We start from the raw sequence: 21,081 nt of genomic DNA, 5'->3' as shown, positions 1-21,081 counted from the left end.
GTCTACCTGTCTTGCCACCAAAGAGAGTGTTTGTGAAGTTGTGGAGGATGTCTCCAACTTTGTGTCCTCCCCATCAAACACAGTGCCTGACATGCAAAGGCTGCTCAGTAATTTTATTGACTGGCTGGCTGACTAAATGCTGAGTGTACAAAGCCAGCCTTCATCTGCAGCCACTTTTGAGTATTTAAATTCTGGGTATAAAAGGGTGTGAGCACACTCACTGAGGGGATGGAGGAGAATCCAGGTGTTGACAGGGCTGGTTCCTTCTAAGCGCTGAGGAAGGATACGTTCCATACCATATCCCCAGCTTTTGATCTCTTCCTGGCAGTCTTTGGCATTTGTCCCCTTACAGAAGCATTACCTGAATCTCACAAGGTGTTCTCCCTGTGTGTCCACAGATTTCTCCCTCTGATACAGACCCCTGTCATTTCGGATTAGGCTCCCACCCTATTTCCAATTTTACTACCTTTAGCTAAATACATCATAACTGAACTATTTCCAACTAGGTCATATTATAAGACTCTGGGATTTGGGTTTCAACACAGACTTTGAGACAGCTACAAGTTAACCGATGATACTGGCCATTTTTCCTAAAGCAAAAACCAGTATACATCCTTTGGTTCATGATTTGACAATAAGGCAAAATATGAATTCTGGACTGAGAAATATGAAGAATTACTTTTAGGAGTCAATGCAGTCATGTTCATATTATCTGAAAGTTTTTAAAACCTTCTTAGGTGGATGTCAAATTCAAAACCCTTTGCTAATACCAGAAAATGGTGGCAATTTTAAATAATCAGGTCCTAAGAATTAAGGGAGTATTTTCCAAGAAATCAAATATACACAAGAAACAGGCAAAGATATAATTATAGATACCTATATATGAAATCGTAGACATGTACATACATCTTATTTTGAAAACATACATGAGCAAATGAGATCTGTGTACATTTGCTAGCTTCTATTCGGGTAATTATGGCAAATTAAATACTTCTGCATTGAGTATTGAATAAAGCAGTCTGTTCCCTGGATGAAGTGTAAGATTTTTCAGGTGTGGCTTTGATAGAATAGTACCATCTTCCCAACACTCCCAACCTCACAGCTTTAAAAATATCTATCCTAAACATACATTGAAAGCTAACAGGAAAATATTGTCCAACTTGCAATTATTCAATATTTAAAGGGTACATTTTATAGAGTACTTCAAATGTGTCTTGGAAAATAAAATGAAAAGTTGTTTGGTGCAAAAAGACCTTTGAAATCCGTGTTTATACAAGGTCTTTCAAAAGACCACGAAAAATGTGTATTATGAGAAAATTATAAATTGATTTTAGAAAATTTTTGAACCAAAATAAACTTATCTTTTCATTCCATTTGTCCATAAATTTTTCTCTCATATATAACATGTATAATGCATATATAACATGTGTAATTATATATGTCATGATTCTGAGATAAGAATGAAAGCCAAGTTCCAGGATATTAAAAACATGAAAGTAGTATGAGCCACAATCAAAACTACTTCTTGGGCCCGGCGCGGTGGCGCAAGTGGTTAAAGGTCCTCGCCTTGCACGCCCGGGATCCCATTTGGGCGCCAGTTCTAATCCCGGCAGCCCTGCTTCCCTTCCAGCTCCCTGCCTGTGGCCTGGGAAAGCAGCAGAGGACGGCCCAAAGCTTTGGGACCCTGCACCCGCGTGGGAGACCCAGAAGAGGCTCCTGGCTTCGGATCAGCATAGTATCGGCCGTTGCGCTCACTTGGGGAGTGAATCATCGGACGGAAGATCTTCCTCTCTGTCTCTCCTCTCTGTATATCTGCCTTTCCAATAAGAAAATAATAAAAAAAAAAACAAACAAACTACTTCCTAATTAGTCACCAAAGGCATTGCACTTTCTGCGTTAGAAACTATCTAACCAGAGGTAACTTTACACTTTCTGAAAAGAAAAAAAAAATCAGTTTCTAAGACTGAAATGTAAAGCAAATCACTTCAAACCATGTTACAGCTGGGCAAAGTATACATACATAAAAATAAAATGAGCTCAAAGTCTTGTATAGGACAAGAGATCAATATGAGAAAATGGAAAAAAAAAAAAACACAGAAGAACCTGCATGAAGATGAAGGGAGTGGAAGAATCACTTAACAAGAAGGCACTATAAGTCATCCTCTTATTAATAAACGGTCATTTACTAATAGGCATTCCCATTGTCTTACATATGGCTCTCAACAACCCTACAAGGTAGTTAACACTCTGACTTAACCGGGCAAGGGACTAAGGCTGACAGAAAGTGTCAGAAGGGAGTCCTCAGGCGTGCATGGGATTGGGTCCTATCTGCTTCCTATCCAACGTTGTGCTAATGCACACCCTGAGGAACGGCAGATGATGCCTCAAGTGCTTGGATCTTTGCCACCCATGCGGGAGACTTGAATGGAGTTCCTGGCTCCTGGCTTCAGCCTGGCCCAGCTCTGGCTGTTGTAGATATTTTGGGAAGTGAACAGCAATGCAACAGTAGATTTTTCTCTCTCTCTCGGTTTCTGTCTCTTTGAAACCCTCTTTCTCTCAGTCACTCTGCCTTTCAAATAAAGAAAAAATATACAAAACATGAAGCCGCCGGTGTCGATCCGCACAAAAATAACCCAGGAGGTTATGAGCAAGGGGTTCTGATGTATAACTGCCTGGTAGAAACTGTCACCAAGAAATCTACCAAAGCCACATTACACAGAGGTCACCACAATCTTATTTCCTCACACAGTATTTGTACAAGCACATCTGCCCAGCAACTGTCTGTTCAACCTCAGACTACGTCACCCTGGTCATTAATCATTACAGCTAGAGTATTGTTTCAGAATTCTTCACGTACTCCTCCACACTTTTGTCTTTAAAATTTTCCCCTTGCTCTTTGAATGTCACGGTTTACTGTGTGGCATGTGTACTCCCATTGTAATGCTTTGTTGTCCCCAAATAAATATGATTATTCTTTAAAGAGTCTCCCCCTCCCTCTGACTGTTGTTTATTATGTTATTCAGATTGACAGAAATGAAATTTGTCCCGCCAGGGTGTTGAGGTGGAGCCAGGAACAGAACCCAGAACCCACAGCCTGCATCCACAGAACAGGGCGGAGCCAAGTACCAGGCAACCTCTTTGGCTCACAGAGAAGACTGAGTAGGAAAATCAGGCATGTGGGGGAAGGCTGGGATGGAAGGGGAGGAGATTACTGAGATAGATCACACGGTATCCAGGCCTAACAACAACTATGTATTGGGAAAACAATTTTGCTCAAGAGGGCTATTTATAGTGATGTTTTTCCTTAGCACTCCCTCCCCCCATCTCCTCCCTTTTGTGTTAAAAGGCGCCTGGCAGATTGGTAAAGGGTTACAGGCAGTGGACAGGAAACAATGGAACACAATGAACGGGGCAGGGACAGATCCACACCCACCTAAGAAAATCGCTTGCTCCAGTGTTCAGAGACCCTGGGGGAGACAGACGGAACTCTGGTTCTGCTCCTCCTACCCTTATCTTTCTCCAAGCCAGAGAGAAGGCAATATGCCCAAAGGGGTGAGAACACAGTGAAAGGGGAAGCAGAGGCAAAAGGAGGCAACAAAACAAAACAAAAACAAGATGACTGAAATCAATCAAATAAGCAAGTCATTCTCTAGCCTGAACAGTGAAGGTTTTTCTATCCAAAGGCCGACCACGTGCAGTTTAAAAATCCCAGGGAGCAAACAAAATTTCCTTCAACCCGGCTGTTGGGAGGGCCCCCAAACCTACTGCCAGATCCTCAGGACAGAGAGGATGCAAATTCTGGGACTGTGGAGAGCTTCTGTTTACAGGCACAGCCTTGGCATCCTCCTCTAGGGCAACTGAGTAGAGGCTCAAGCCACAGGGATGCAAATTCAGACCCTGGGTCCACAGGCAGACCCTGCACAGATGAAGATGGCAGTGAAATACTAATTCAAACCACAGCATCTGGCTTTCCCTCTGGCCTTGTGAAACCTCTCCTCTACATCTGACTCTAGGAAGGAAGTACCCTGCTGCTGTTGGGCAGCATCCAGTGCCCATGGTGGACTGGGACAAGGGGGTCTTGTGCTGCCTGGTTTGTTCACCCTTTCTGAAATACTGAAGGCTCATTTAAGGCTACAGCTGTGTCTATGGGTCAAATGTCATCCCAGTTTAAATACTGTACCGAACACAAAGTGCCTTCACACCTCTTGTTTTTGAAACATTCAATACAAAGAAATGACAATATAAAATATTGCTGAGGAAAAATTTATTTCTCAAATAATTTCAAATCTTTTGTGCAGATTTCTCTAGTTCTAACCTCTCAGCTTCTATTCAGTCTTGCATTTTAGACTATCACAGGATATTCCCTACAGGAAATACCGATATGACTTTTTAAAAAATATTTATTTTATTTTTATCACAAAGTCAGATATACAGAGAGGAGAGATAGATAGGAAGATCTTCCGTCCAATGATCACTCCCCAAGTGACCACAACAGCCAGTGCTGTGCCAATCCGAAGACAGGAACCAGGAACCAGGAACTTCCTCCGGGTCTCCCATACCAGCACAGAGTCCCAAGGCCGTCCTCGACTGCTTTCCCAGGCTACAAACAGGGAGCTGGATGGAAAGTGGAGCTGCCGGGATTAGAACCGGCGTCCATATGGGATCCTGGTGAGTTCAAGGCGAGGACTTTAGCCACTAGGCCACCGCACTGGGTCCCCAATATGATTCTTGCTATGTGTTATATCTTTCTCCCCCAAAACAGTTTTATCCTTTTTAGTTTTACCAAGCTCCAATCTTATAAATCTGGAGTTATCTTACATTCTACTCTCTCCAACACCAAGTTTTTTGAATAAAAGTCTAGGGTTTTGAATTAGGGACACCAATCCATGAATAATAATAATAATAAAGCAAGATTTCATTTGCCTTCAAATACTTCTGGCTTTTTTAAGATTTTTATCTAAACATTTATATATTTTATTTCAAAAGCAGAAAGAGAAAGATATATCGATACAGAGAGAGGGGTCTTCTATTCACTGATTCACTCCCTGTGTAACCACAACAGTAAGGGTTGTGTTGGGCCAGACCCAAGCTAAACATTCCATCAGGGTCTCCCACAAGGGTGGCAGGGACCAAGTTTTGCTGCCTTCCCATGCTCAGGAGCAGGGAGCTGGACCAGAAGCAGAGCATCTGGGGCTGGAACTGCTGCTAAGATAGAGGCCAAGATCATCACAGGTGGTGATTAACTCACTGTGAAACAGCATCAGCCGCTTGAACCTTTTTCTTCCTCACTATTCTACTTCTACTTCCAAAATACTTACTTGATGTTAAAGTGATTAACTTCTAGCCAGGAAAGTGAAGATGTACAACAGTATCTCTCAGTGACTTTTTTGCTCTGACTACTATTATTTTACAATTCTCGGAACTGAGGAATGTCACAGGACAATTGATTGGATATCATTTTCATGAGAATTAATTTTATATGCAAAACAGAAGTGCTTCCTCCCTAGGCAGGGAAACTAAGAGACCAAGGAAAGGAGAGTCCTTCTTGCTGTTTAGATGTAAATCCCTCAAACCCTCCTCCTCGCGCCTAGGTGACAATTTATCTTTCAAAAGTTTGATGCTGCGAGTTCTGGGCTCCTGGCTTCAGCCTGCCCCAGATCTGGGCCTTTAGGGAGTGAACCAGTAGACCCAAGATTGATATCTGTGTGTGTGTGTTACTCTGCCTTTCAAATACGTTTTTTAAAAACTTAAATTGAAGAAAAAAAAAGTTTGATGTTGTTAATAAACTTCGGCTATTGACCACCAGCCAGTAGTCCACAGGTGTAATTATCAGCTCCGTGCATCAAGTCCATCACTGCCGGACAGAGCAAGGAACTAAAATATTCAATGTTTCAGAGACAGAGATCATGAATAATGATAATTAGAGGTATGTTCTTCAACTTTAGTTGGGGAATGGAACCATTTAAAGTCTTCCTCCTTCTTTATTTTAATCATTGCATCTGCTTGTTCTTGGAAGCCCCTGTAGAACCAAAACTTACTTTAATAATTGCCGTGATCATGGAACAATTCAAGTGTTACCAGAAATGCCCGGTGGGTTCTTTCCTCAACTTAGTAAAAAAATAAAAAGCCAGGAATCTGTTGCAGACAGAAAAGTTGATTTGCGAAGGGACCAGGTGAGCAGAGAAGGGAGAGGGAAGGGGAAAGCACTTCCAGAGAGAAAACCAGCAGGTGGATGCCTTGGGAGGGGAGGGAGAGAGATACCAAAGGTTTGAGGAAGGGTCTTGGAATTTTATGCATTCCCTGACCCCTCCTTGTTGGGCGGGGAACCTACAGATAAGATGTTTCCCATTGGGTCTCTTAATTAGTTAAGAAATTGGTGGGCAATGCTGGTGTTGCCCACCTGAAGGTGTGGCCAAGACCTCAGCAGGCCTGGATGGTCTCATCAAGGTCAGTAGGTCAGGATGAGAGACTAACTCTGGCTCTTGTTTTCTCTCATCCAGCAAACTGACCTCTCTTTTACGCTGTTCTATGTGATTAGGATAAACCTTCCACCCACCCACCACCAACCCACCCCATTAAGGAAACTCACTGAACCACATTTGAGCATTTAGAAGCAATGGCTTGGAGTATAACCTAAATCTGGGAAATACAATATGGAGCTTGGGATGCAAAGTTTTCTAGAAGTATGTTTGCTCTGGCCATTCTTATCCTCTAGTAACTTAATTTTAGCATACTGGTCTGAGGAGTCACAAGCTCATTCTCACACAAGATCTTCATCTGACAATTTCACTTCATACTTTTTACCACCTAAGTACCATTAAAACAAGAGAGATTGAAGGTAAGGGAGGGATAGAAGTTAGTAGGAGAATAAATGTCTCCAGCCAAAGGATACACTTACACTCAAGGACCTTATAGTATGATATGATTGCTTAAATATGAAATGGTGTCACATTCATACAATTTAAACGCCAAAGTCATAAGCAAATGGTACTAACAGACTAGTAACTCAATCCTATTATGATGTAAAAGGTGGGATCTTTGGGAAATGATATGGTTAGAGTCATTAGAGCAGAGCTCCCATGATTGCATCCTAAAGGCTTTATGAGGAGAGAGACCACAGTCTGAACTAGATCACACATACACAGTCCTAACTTGGTGCCCTGAGCCACCTCAAATCTCTGCCAGGAAGAATGCTGATACCAGTGGCTGAACCAGCAAGCCTTGTTTGCTCTTGGAATATGAGCCTCCAGAACTGAAACCCAAAGTAAGCCTCTTTTCTTTATAAATTCAACTGCCTCAGGTATCTCATTATAGTAATGAAGGTTAATACAAATAGAATTACAAACATATTCATCACTGCCCATGGACAAGGAGTCACACAACAGCATCTAATTAATCAGACCCAGTGGAGGAAGAAAAACTATAACTAATGTCATTGGTCCTTCATTCTAGTTTTATAAATTGTTGTGGGGTGCAAACGAGATCATGCCAGTCATGTTTAAGGTTTATTAAGGAGTCTTTATTAACCAAACTTGGTGATAACAGGGTCCACCAGAAATAGCAAATCACAAATCCATATAACAATCCACTCAATCAAAACCTCAACAGGAACAAATGGTCATTACCCTGAAGTCCATCAGGTAAGCTGAAGACCTATGTCCCAGCTTCCCCAGCAATATAAATTATCCTAAGAGACATGCAACAAGCAAATTGGACACACTTACAAAGCTGCAGACAGTCACATTTTCCTGGCTTCTCTGACCATATTTCATTACTGCTAGGCCTCACCTCTCCTGGAACTCTTCTTGATAGTATACATATCAGAAATGTAAAGCATCTTAGCATTGCTATCTTTACTGTCCCACCCAAGCAGTGAACAGAGGGTGAGGAATATAGACACAGAGGCCTTGCTCAGAGGATACCTGCCCTTAGTCTGTCCACAGGCAGCAGGTACTGGGAAAACCAAGAATCAACAGTGCTAGAGAGATGGAGGTATATGATCAAGAGAAAGAAGCCCTCCCTCTCATGAGCCTTTATAGGGGAGTGGTTACACAACAATACAATACCACCCCCTGTGAGGTTCCAGGTGATGATAGGTGAGCATCACAGGTGGTCAGGAGGGAATACCTAGGTGGTGGAGGGGGAGTGGCTTCCAAGCTCCTGACCCTAAACTAGCTGCCTATACTACCTCACTACGAGATCAATTTGGTAAAAGAATAGCTTAGATCATGGGTGGCACTACAGCCTTCCAATATCTGCTCTGTCTCTTGTTACAAACATATTAGTTATATTACCGCATCTACTTACTTACAGCAGGGAATACTGCTACCATCGCAGGCGATGAAGGAAGCAGATGGAACACTTTGACAGCTGTCTGTCTTCAACAGTGCAGATAAGAGAGATCACAGGCAACGTGAGTGCTTTTCCTGTCAATTAGAACCATGACAATCTGTTAAAGGCATGATTTTTATTATCACCAAGTAGCACTATCATTTCTTCAATTAGCATTCCCCTACACTATCTCCATATACCTTGGTTTTCTAGGAAATGCACAGCCTGAGGAAAAAACCCTCTGAAACCCAAATCTGATTTTATTTCTAAGACCCAGAAAAGAATCTTAGAGTAAGAAGAAAAATGCAAAGACAAAGAGATAAGTAGATGAAGGAAAGAGAAAGAAGAATCAAATAAAAGCATCCAGCACAAGGATGAGATTCATGTTTGGAACAGTGAGTGTTCAAAGACCACGTGATTTCATGGTCTGGCGTAAGAATGTGCTAATGTACCCCCCATTCAGTGCAGATGTCTGAGACTTCTCAAAAACAACAACAGATCTTCATGCGAATGTTTCAAATAAGGCTTGTCCAGTCCATACAGCATAATGGACCCCTTGTGAACTACTCAATATTATTACCTCCACCTTCAAACCCATAACAACTTATAATCCCTTATCACAAGATAGAGACCAAAAGGGCTCTGGAACAGTTCCAGGTGGAAAAGTTTATGATGGCAGAATCCTCTAGAAAAACCCTATGTACAGTGAAGGAATCTCGGGGCTGGGTTAATATCACTAGCTTAGTAGTCTACCCAGGCATCTGATTTTTTTCTTTTTTTCTTTTTTTTTGACAAACTGCATCTGCTTCATGGGGATCTTATACACAGCTTACATTAGACTTCAAAATATTTTGGGAATTACTCATTTTATCACAGCTTCCAAACTTCACTGGGAGAGCCCACACTTAATAAGTGTTATGTAATTAAAATTAATTTTCATTTGCATAACATCTGTTGATTGGTCAATATTATTGTATAAATGTAAAAATTCCTGAATTTCATGATTTTTCTTTCATTACATGAGTTATTATTATTTGAGGAAGTAAGACAAGAATAAATAGGAATCCTTTGACTGTCTTCTGCAAATCTTTTATAAGCTGAAATTAATTCAACATGAAAAGATTTAAAAGGTAAGGGCTGGCATTGTGCAAAGACGGTCAGCTGCCTGGGATACAGGCATCCTAACCAAAGCACAGTTTATGTTCCTGGCTGCTCCACTTCCAATCCAATTCCTTGCTACCAGCCAGGGAAAAGCCACAGAAGATGACCCATACTACCCATGTGGGAGACCCAGATGAAACTCTCAGGAATATATCCAAAGGAACTGAAATCTGTATATGAGAAAGCGACCTGCAACCCTATATTTATAGCAGCACAATTTATAATAACGAAGACATGGAAACAACCCAGATGCCTGTTGAAAGAGGAATGGATAAAGAAACTGAGATGTATCTACTCCATGGAATACTACTTAGCGAATAAAAAGAATGAGCTTCTACCATTTGCAACAAAATGGTCCCAACTTCAGACTGTTATGCTCAGTGAAATTAGCCAAAAGAATAAATATGTTTTCTGTGATATAAAGCAACATTCATGCAAACTACAAAACAAATAGATTTAGGTGAACATGTATATAGATATATTTTTTTTCATAGGTGAACTATATAATGGAGGCTAGCATACTTGGAAGTAAAGATACCTTACAGTAAAGGGAGGACTCCCAGTGAAATATACTTCAATAATATGATGCTAGATTTTCTGCCTTTGTCTGTATCTACAATTCCATGGTGCAGGTGGGTAGCAGAATGTTCCATTTGAAACTGTTACTGTAGGACCATAATACTGTGATAACACAGGAGGAGGGGGGAGAGGGGAGAGTCCCTATACCTATAAAACTATATCATAGATATAATACATTTTTAAAAAGATTTATTTATTGGAAAGACAGATATACAGAGAAGAGGAGAGATAGAGAGGAAGATCTTCTGTCAGATGGTTCACTCCCCAAGTGGCCGCAATGACTGGAGCTAAGCCACTCTGATGCCAGGAGCCAGGAGCCTCTTCTGGGTCTCCCATGCAGGTGCAGGGTCCCAACACTTTTGGCCATCCTCAACTGCTTTCCCAGGCCACAAGCAGGGAGCTGAATGGGAAGTGGGACTGTAGGGATTATAACACCGAAGCCCATACGGGATCCTGGCACATTCAAGGCAAGGATTCTAGCCACTAGGCTATTGCGCTGAACCCAAAAATAATTTTTAATAAAGGTAATTTACAAAACCTGATAAATGCTCCACAATTTGTGACCTGGGGGCCTACCCTCAGGGGGAGAAAAAGTACCTCTTCAATCTCCTTTCTTTACTCAGAATGTGATTAAATTCATTGTAGGCCAATTGCAATAATGAAGATGAAATCATTGCTAAAGTGGACTCTTAAACCAATGTTACTAGTAAAAATTGTAGTCTCATGCAGAGATCTGTCCACTACCCAGACCGGAAGGAACAAGCCTTTATACTAAATATATCAGTATTCTCCCAGCAGCTTTCATCAAGCAGGACTGGAAGGTTTTGAGGAGACTGGACTCAGTGAAGCCCACTGTGGGTGAATCTGGTCACTGAGGGATGGGTGATCCTTGCTGAATTTATCCGGGAAAGAGAGACCCGGCTGGGAGGTATCTGGAACGACTCATCAGTCTGGGTTGGAGCAGCCTGGAGGTGGCGGTGGAAGGAGTGAAGTGAGTCAGTGGTTACTTGAAGGCGTCTAGCCAAGACGACTGGGTCAACGCTGGTGTCAGTAAGAGAAGGACAGGAAATGGCAAGAAGGTGACAACATCCACAGAAATTGGGGTGCAAACTCAAGTGGCTTTGGGCCCCAGGCAGGCGCCCAGGTGGGTTAGGGGAAGACAGATGTCAGGAGGACAGGACTAGAAGGCTCATTTATGAAGAGCTGCCTCCCAGGGACTGCCACAACTTGGCATCAGTGGTCCTTACCACTTGTGGTGTAACCAGATCTTCCATTTGCACAAGAGAGGCAGATTCCAGATCCATTTGGGGAGACCCTCTTAACGCTTTAATGCTGGCTATTAATTTTTAAAATTTTTGAAGCACAACATGTGCCAAACCAAACACATCTGTGGGCCAGATTTGGCAGGCTGGCTATGAAGTTGGGACCTGACACAGAGCAAGGTCAAGGATCAAAGTTCATAAGGTGTCCCAGTGATGCCCAGTGAGTTAAGTGCCCGTTAAGGAATTCAGTAACTAAAATCCCATTACAGAAAGCTGTTTGCCAGCAATCCGGGCTGTATTAACGTCCCTAGCCTTCAAGGCTATATATGGATTTGGACTCACACAGGAAGTTCAATCTAATCCTCAAATGGTTAAATCACGAGAATCTGAGTGCTTACTGTGTGCTGAGTACACAGAAGTGAAGGAATTTCAAATCTCACTAGAGAAGAAAAAACACGCTTTCCCGAAACAACTCGAGACAAATTATGAAACAACGCCCCTCCAAAAAAGAAAAAAAAAATTATGAAACAACCTGGAGAACTGCTCTATTCATACAATGTTAGGGTCTCAGAGGCGTCTCGAATGCTGCCTTCTCCCCTCCAAACTCACTTCCAGTCAGCGGACTCTGCAGGAACCCTCGAATGTATGTGTGTGTGAACTTGAATCTGTAAGCAGAAATTTGATTTCCTGGGCAGCGGTTACCCAGCTGCAGCTCTGGCTGCTAAGGGGTATCGGCGTCCCCCGCCTGGCCCGGGGTTCGCGGGACCCGAGGTCACGGGCGAGAGCGGCCGGGCCGGAGGCGGGGTGTGGTCGCGGAAAACCGCTGCCCGTCAGGTTCCTGCACTGGAACATGGTCTTTGTTTGGGTCACTACCCCTTGAAGTGTGGAGGAGAAAGCCCCACAACCAAATAAATGCAACGTGTCAGAAAGGTGATGACAAGGAGGACCGGGCTGAGGCAGAACTTTGCAAAGGTTCCAAGCAGCGCCCCGTCGCGGACCCGGCCGGCCACCGCCTCCTGCGCGCTTCAAAGAGCGGCGCGCGCCGGCGGGAAGCGGGCGGCGCGGGCCGCGGCTCCTCAGGAGAGCGGCGGCTTCCTCTCCGCGCCGGCGGCCACCTCAGGAACGGCAGCTCGGGCTCTCAGGAGAGCGCGTCCTCTCCCCCAGCCCGGTGCTCCTCAACCCACCCACCTACTTCCTCCCGCTCCGTACACGCAGCTCGGAGCTGCCAAAAATTTCCACCCTCCGCCCCCCTCCCTCCCTAGCTAACTTCCTTCCAGCGTTTCCTGAGCTGGATGATCCTAGGATTTGTAAGACAGGGAAAAAAAAAGAGGAAGGCGTGAGGGCGGGCGAGAGAGAGACGGGATGCTTGTTTTTCGCTCTCCCGAAACCGCCTGAAGGCACGACCGCGGGCCAGGGCGGCGGACCCACAGCAGCCCCCCGGGCGGTCTCTGCTGGCCCCCGCGCCGCGGCCCCGCGCCCCGCTCCCGAGTCCCGTCCCGGCCTCTGAGGCAGGAAGGCGGACCGGAGAGCTCGCCCTTTCCCTCTGGCCTCACCGAGGAAGAGCGCCCCGAGACGCCGCAGCCTGTGAAAGTCCCCGGGACTCCCAGTGAGGAAGTGACACTCCCAAGCCGGCCGGCCGCAGCTGCCAGCCCTGCACGGCCTCCGGCGCGGCGGCCCTGGAGCGCGCGGCGTGGATCTCCCACTCGGCTGGCCCGGCCCGCCCGCCGCCCCGCGGGGTCCATGCGCAGGGCCCCCGGCCCGGCTCTTCCCCAGAGCCGCGCTGCGACGGCTGATCCGAGCCGGGGAGACCATCTTACCGGGGTGCCAGGCAGCGGGGAGGCGAGACGGAGGGGCAGCCTCTTCGGAACTAACTCATGAAGAACAAGGGTGCCAAGCAGAAGCTGAAACGCAAGGGAGCCGCCAGCGCGTTTGGCTGTGACCTGACAGAGTATCTGGAAAGCTCAGGACAGGATGGTAAATGGGCCTTTCCCCCTCTCCCTCATTTCTCCCCTTTCTTTTTGTTGGTGGGAGCGGTGGACTCTGGGGCTGCGTGTGCGATTTAGTTCACAAGTTATTATATTCCAGGCCTCAATGTACTTTTCTTTCTTTCTTTTTTTTTTAAAGAAAATAGAACAGATGACTGTTAAGGTGCACAGTGCTGCCACCGCTACGGGCAGGGCTGTCAGTCCTGGCGTGGGTCGCACCCTAGCCGTTAATGGGCGGTGCTGCGCTGAGTTTCAGCGGCCACCTCCGGGCTGGGGGTGGGAGCTGGATGTGGTCGCCAGGGAAGGCTGAGAGGTGGACAGTGGGATGCTGCGTGGGGGAGCTGCGCCTGGTGCCAAATGCAACCGCCTCCAACTTGTCCCTGTTGGGGTCTCTGATTTCCTCTGCTCATGTCTTTTGATATTAATGTGCTAGGAGGCAGTGGGGGGCGGGGATCCTAGGCAGGGGATGGGAGTGGGAGTGGGGTGTGGTTACACATTTTCTAAATTTCTAAGCTGATGCCACATATATGGTTACTTTCCTTTCTTTGCCCAACCCCCAGACGTTTTAACTCCTCTTGGCTTTCAGATTAACATGTGATGCATCTGACAAGGGTGTCACAAAAAGGTCAGATGGCCTCCAATCTGAAGTAGTTGGGGATACCTAAGACAACAGAAGAGCATCTCTGTGTTCAAGGTCAGATTGAGAGGAAAGAAGGAATCCAGCACAGTGGAGATAACTTAAGCATCAGTTGGGCAAGGGGAAAAGAAAACAATTCTAGCCTGGGGCAGGGTTGGGGGGAAAGGCAGCATTTGAGGTTAGGAGTTTTTCATCATAGGAAAGTTGGGAAAATTGAGCATTAAATAACTCCTTTTGTAAGGTTGACTGACCCTCACTTATCCATGACAAAAAGGCCTTGTCTGTAGAAGCTTCAGTTGGAGGAAAAGCTAGCCTGCTTTAGGCTTGTTTATACATAGATAAATACAACAAAGGGGGAACTTAGGGACTGTGCAACTGCGCAGAATGATTCCGCCTTCAGGAAAGGAATCCCCAAATGACTTGATTAGTTCATATCAAATATACATCTCAAAAACAGTGCAATACTTTCACTGCCCCCCCTTTTTTTCCAAAAAAAAAAAAAAAAAGCCTCCACCTAGTAATTTCCAGTGGTGTAATATTCCTGTGGTGTCCCAGGGTTTGCAGTCAGCTGTGTCATTAGAACAAATAGCTTAGTATTTTAGAGCTTGAGGAAGCACAGATTTTAAAGCTTCTCTTTTGAAATTGAGGCATAACTGAACCAGTTCATTTTATCCTCACCAACAATCTGGAGATGTAGGTTTCATAGTAGAATCACTTGGCTTAAGCTTTTTTTTTTTTTTTGAGTATGAGAACACTTCTAAGTATGCATTTCAACCATTGCTATCAGTAGTTTAGAATGAATTTCTCTCCTGTTTGTGTATGGTCTTCCAGTTAACCTTTAGGAACACTAGGAATGTCCTTGGATGCCACCTTCCACCACGTGAGTGCTGTTCTAGGCCCTTTCCTTCAAAGCTGAGACAGCGACACAAGGCTGCCTACTAGCCTTGCCTTATTCTGTCATAGGAAGAACCGGAAGCCCAGAAGTCGAGTTCTATGAAACTACCTCAAAGGCACCCATAGGCAGCTGTTCCTTCACCTGCTCTGTATTTTTGGCTTTGGCACATGCTTCAATGAGGGGGAGGGGAGAAGGTTCAGGATGTTTGTGGCAGGGAGACCATGGCTTAAAGAAGAAATAGAAAACTGTATTCAGTGATGCACAGCTTGGAGAGGAGAAGCAGAAGCCTGGAGAGGTACATTGACCTGCTTCCTTTCGTGCGGTGAAATTCTGAAGGACACGGGTGGCCCGGACCTGTGGGGGCTTCCTTTCCCTTCCTGGCTTCCATGTTTGAGTCCACATTCTCTTCTAAAGATTCCCCCTCCTTCAAATGAAAAACAGACAGCCTTTCCACAAGTCAGCAAACTTTCAAAATTGAACATATTTTAATAGAGTTCAGCTTTGAAACGAAAAGCAGCTGACCCGCTTAAATTATACACACACCGTTATTGTATGACATGCAAGTTAGACATGTGTAATATGCAGCTTACATAAATGAGGAGTCATTCGGGCTTCTTTTTGTCTCCCACAGCCAACACTGATTGGATACTTTCTCCTTAGTTTTGTTGTGAAGCATCAACAAATAAAGCTACTATTCATGATGAGACAAAGTAGCCTCCTCATGGACTTTTCAAAATGCTTTTTGGTTACTAGACAGGGTGTGGCTTCCCTTTCCAGGAGGGGAGAGCTGCATTAGGCATCAGGCCTTTGCCCACCACTTTGGAAATTCAGCCCAGAATGCCAAGGGTGACAAGTCATTGTGGCAACCAGATACCAGGAGGCTGGGGAAGGCTTCTCAAAACTGATTACATGGTCACTGCATTTTGGTGGTCAGGAACAGGGTGATGGACCTGGGTAAAAATGGGAGAAAATGGACTCAGACCTGGGAGTACAAGGACAAAAGAGAAGAGATAGAGAGACACTATGAGAACCCCTGTTTTTGACCAGGCAGGAGAGACCTGGGCTGGAGTGGAGGACAAAGCTGGTGACAGTTTATTATACTCAGACCATCTGAAAACAGGAAAGCCAAGTGAGAACTCTGGACAGACAGAAGCTAAGCACAGAAGCTGAATGTCATCTATTTCTGTAGTGTCTTGAAGCCCAGCACTGCTACCTTTTAGCTAGTGAACTTTGACCCAGCAGGGTGTGTGGATGATAAACTGGTATTTCGGCTTAGAATGGACATTGCTCAGGACCACTTGTCAGCCTTAATCTTTGGGAAGCTGATGAAAAGCAGAAATCTGTACCTTTACACACATCCACGCACCCTGTGTGTGCAGTTTCTGCAGGCATCCACACACATGCCATTTTCAGTCTGGGTTCTCATGAGAAGGGAGTTTCTCCCTTCGACTACTTTTTCTTCTACCCAGTAAGAACACCCAGGAACTGTCTGTGGTGGCTCCTGGCGGACTTGACTGGAGCCTTTTTCACTTTCCCGCCACCACAGTGGCTGTGTGCCTGACCCCAGCTCTCCTCTGGGAACCAGTTAACTTTCTCTTCCTGTCTGCAATAGGGAGATTATTCCTTTTTTACTACTGAAGCTAAAAATAGTGTAGTTTTCTTTTTCTTCTTTTTGACCATTGAATATGAAGACCTTTGTAACCACGTTATAAGCTCCATGTGATGTTGTCACCTATGGTAAGGAAGTGGTGGGTGAAGCTCCGTGAGGCCAGAGTGCATCCATGGTCATCTCCTACCTCTCTTCTACAAACCAAATGTTCTCTTACCTTCAACAGAACTTAGAGATGCTGAGATAAGGAGCCAGGGACAAGCAGAAGTACTTATACAGAAAACTACCTTTTCCCTTCATGTTGGCTCACTTTAAAGCTAAGGACTTTTTCAACTTCCTGAGCATTCTTTCCGTTACCACTCTGGGGTGTGTGTGTGTGTGTGTGTGTGTGTGTGTGCGTGTGTGTGTGAGGTAGAGGGGGGAGAAATAACATGGTTCTAGCCCAGTAACTCTTCATCTTGGTAATGCATTAAAATCATCCACTGGGCCATTGGCTCAGTGTAGTTCACTTGGGAAGCCTGCATCCCATACCACAAGCCTGGATGTGAGGGCTGGATCCAATTCCATTGCAGCTTCCTGCTTTAGGAACACTCTGGAAAGACATCAGATGTTGGCTCAAGTACTTGCTTCTCTGCTGCTCATGTAGGAGACCCAGATAGAGTTCCTGCCTCCTGGCTTTGGCCCCACCCTGGCTGTTGTGGGGATTTGGGGAGCTGAATCAATCAGTAAATGATCACTTTTTGTGTTTCTATACTTTAAAAAAAATCTTCCCAATGTGATTTTGGCACATTGGCAGGTTTGAGAACTACTGCCAGCAAAGCACAGGTTTGCAGGTCATTTTCTCCTTGGAATAAGCATCTTGGATCATTCAGAATGCACCCTTTGAATTTTTAGTAAGAACTGTGTGTCTTTTCATAGCTGAATATCTTTCCTGCTTATCACCAGGCTGAAAAAAGTGTTTGTGTGTGTGTGTGTGTTTGATTTTATTTGAGCGATAACAGAGGGTTCACAGTAAGGATAAGTCTATGGGAACTTGCAGATGATGCTGTTCTATATTTCTGAGACTAAAGGATCCCTTAATTTTGTTTATTCATTATTTAATAAATAATTACTAAGACACTGTATTAGATACTGGAGAAATAAAGATAGATTCCAAACTTGAGAAATTTATGAAATTTGTAGTCTAAGACATGTGAACAAACCTTCAGAAACCAATGGCTCAATTAAGCTTTGAAGTTAGCTGTCATATAGGACAGCTAATGGAGAAAATGGAAGCTTTGATCTCTGATTAAATAGATGAGATACCCTAACATAAACAGGAGAAAGTTTTAGCAAGGAAAGTAAATGTTTTTCTATCCAAGATAAGATTTAACACAGACTGGAGAATTGAAGGCCAGGGGATTCTGTTTGGCTTAGTGGTTTCCTTCCCAGCTCTTGCATGGTACATCTTTATCACACCTCTCCTGGCTAATTCCTCATCTTTTGGATCTCAGTTTGGAAGGTTCTATAAACCTTCCCTGATCCTTCCTGGCAGGCACCCCTACTAGGGGCTTTCATTAGTTCTGGAACTTTACTGCCTGGAATAGAATTTCAGCTTTGTTTTTTCCCAGCCAAATGCTCTACCTTCTCTAGGTCTCAGTTTTCTCTGCCATGGAATGGGGATAATATAATCAAGGTGAAAAAAGTTAATTTGATTGAATTTGACAGAAGTCACACACATGTTAAGCTATAAGTGTGGCTATTATTATTATGATACCTTAGACAATTCTAGCATAACCACATACTTTGGGTGGCTTAATGAATGAGGCACCAATGAGGTGGTTAAATGAGCATTAATTGTGTATCAGGAAGGACAGGAAGCAGACTCTTGCCCATTGAATGAAGAGGCCAGTTCAAGCAGGACTTTTCCAGAGTTGGACCATCATTGTAAGTGATGGGAAAATCTAAATGTCAACTTGAAACTAACAGGCCCTGGAAAAACCTGAGGAAGACATAGCCAGCCACTGCTGCACACAGGAATTGGAAAGAGAAACTAGTACTTGGAGGGGGACTTTATGGAGAACTGCCTCCTTGTGGGCTTTCAGTTTAAATGGGGCATCCCCTACCTCAGAGCTCTCAGAGTGAGACATGGGAAATGAAAGAGGACATTGGGGCTTGGAGTCTGGAGTAATCTGTTAAGAGATAACTTGAAACCAAGCTGTAACTTAACTCTGGGTAGTGTGGATATGACAGCCCACTCAGAGGCTGGAAACAGCTACTTCCACCTACACACATGCCTCTCCTGCCCACCCTTTAGGCTTCTGCCAAGAGCCCCTTGACCATAGCCATAGCCTCACCCTTCCTCCTTCCCCGATCCACCCCCACTGGCAGCCACCCAAATGCCTTCCAGCCTCAAGAGGCCCAGGCAGGGGGGCCCTTCTTGGTTTAGCCCAATTTGAGAGCCCGGAGACAGGGCAGAGGAGAGCCTAAGACCTGCTCTTATGCTGGTACAGATGGAAAGAGGTGCAACTAGGAACACATTTTTCCATAATTGATGCTGTAATTGGCTGACAAGCCCTCCAATGGCATTAAAATCTGTAGTTTCTGGAACATTCCTTTCATACTTCCTCTTGAATCTGTTGGACATCTGTTGGATAACCTGAGAATCTTTTCTGTAGGTACAGTGTGTGGAGCTTGGGTATATCCTGAATTCTAAAAGTTAATTGACTAAAACTCTTGCTGTGGTCTCTTGATTCCTGTACTCGCCTCACTGCAGAAAGTTTGCCTGTATTTTGTGGCTATGTGTGTGGCTGTGCAGCTGTGGGTGGAACTGAAAGGAGTACAGTCGAAAGTTCCAGAGCTCTGTCTAAGGATAAGAAACTCCAATACCACACCAGCTTCTAGCTGAATCTTCCTGGAAGAAATTAGTGATAGACCTTTCTGCTTATTCCTTTCAAAATATACTGGTCCACTGAGCTGCCTACCCTGGCCTCTGGTTCCCGGAACCCCACTTCTTTCTAGTGATTCCTTCAGAAAAGTCTTGAGGTTCAGGAACATGGGGTTTAGGTTTCTACCACCCCCTCTCCCTCACCTATTGCTTGCCCTGTATTTAAGCCATTCTGGTATCTTCCTGATTATCATCACTTTTTGAATTTTCCATTTTCATAGGTATGCGTGTTTCACCTAATTCTCTGAACTGTTTCTTCCTATGCTCCAGTAAAAATGTTATGCTTATATTGAACTGGCCTTGGTGTCCCTCCCTCAGAGGACTGGCTTCAAGTAGTGGTTGAGGGAGTTACGGCAGCTTGGTGGGACTTCAAGAGTCAGGGCAGCTACCTCCGATCCTTCTGACTTCCCCCCAGGATAGGATCTTAGCGAAGATTTAAAGAAGTTCTGGGAGGAAACTGACTGTGATTCAAAAGAGAATAAATACCAGTACTGGATTTTTTATTTTCTTTTTTTTTTAAAAAAAGATTTATTTTTATTATTTTTTTATTGGAAAGGCAGATATACAGAGAGGAGAGACAGAGAGGAAGATCTTCCATCCGATGATTCACTCCCCAAGTGAGCGCAACGGGCCGATACTATGCCGATCCGAAGCCAGGAGCCTCTTCCAGGTCTCCCACGCGGGTGCAGGGTCCCAAAGCTTTGGGCCGTCCTCTGCTGCTTTCCCAGGCCACAGGCAGGGAGCTGGAAGGGAAGCGGGGCTGCCGGGATTAGAACCGGCGTCCATATGGGATCCCGGGCGTGCAAGGCGAGGACCTTCAACCACTTGCGCCACCGCGCTGGGCCTGGGATTTTTTATTTTCTACGAACAAATTTTCGTAGAAAAAGAAATGAAGGCATCAAGCGACTGGGTAGTTGAAGGAAGGAGAAAAAAGATGAGGTCTTCTAAGGCTGAGTCCCAAATCAAACCTTATTTTGATTGGTTTCTCAAAATTGTAATGGTTGATTTATTTTTATTTGAAAAACAGGAAGAAAAAGAAAGATCGTCTGTCTAGTGATTCACTCTCTAAATGTCCACGCTGAAACCAGGAACTGAATTGGGTCTCCTCGTTGGGTGTACATTAACAGGAAGCTGAAGTTGAGAATGGAGCCTTAGGTTGGATCCCAGGTGCTACAAAATGGGGTCAGACCTTTTTGCTGTTATTTGGTATAACACCTTCTATCTGTGTTGATTGTTTACTAAATCTCACTCATTTTATGTACACAAAGCATATTTTCCTTAAGATGTATTTATTTTTATTGCAAAGTCATATATATAGAGAGAGGAGAGACAAAGAGGAAGATCTTCAATCTGGTGATTGACTCCTCCAAGTGATCGCAAATGACAGGAGTTGAGCCAATCCAAAGCCAGGAGCCATGAGCTGCTTCTGGGTCTTTCATGTGGGTGCAGGGTCCCAAGGCTTTGGGACATCCTCCACTGCTTTCCCAGGCCATAGACAGGGAGCTGGAAGGGAAGTGGAGCTGCCAGGATTAGAACTGGCAGCCATATGGGATCCTGGTGTGTTCTAGACAAGGACTTTAGTAGTTAGGCCATCATGCTGGGCCCTATACAAAGTATATTTTCAACATCTTTGAGAATTTGGCATTTAACCCCATTTTAAAGAGAAGGGCCCGCCATAGTAGCCTAGTGGCTGGAG

General features: G+C 44.6%; 1 protein-coding gene across 1 annotated transcript in view; it reads left to right on the top strand.

The window, feature by feature from the left end:
• The first annotated feature begins 12,710 nt into the window (after positions 1-12,710).
• ARHGAP31 (Rho GTPase activating protein 31) overlaps positions 12,711-21,081 on the top strand; it is a 118,217-nt gene continuing 109,846 nt past the window's right edge. Inside the window, exon 1 of the mRNA XM_040984196.1 lies at positions 12,711-13,307. Coding sequence (XP_040840130.1) covers positions 13,208-13,307 — 100 coding nt within the window. The 5' untranslated portion in view covers positions 12,711-13,207. The remainder of the gene's footprint in view (positions 13,308-21,081) is intronic.

Source organism: Ochotona curzoniae, unplaced genomic scaffold (genome assembly GCF_017591425.1).
Source record: "Ochotona curzoniae isolate NIBS_2020 unplaced genomic scaffold, NIBS_Ocur_1.0 contig_4093, whole genome shotgun sequence".
Taxonomy (NCBI): Eukaryota; Metazoa; Chordata; class Mammalia; order Lagomorpha; family Ochotonidae; genus Ochotona; species Ochotona curzoniae.
This window is presented reverse-complemented; position numbering and strand designations above follow the sequence as displayed.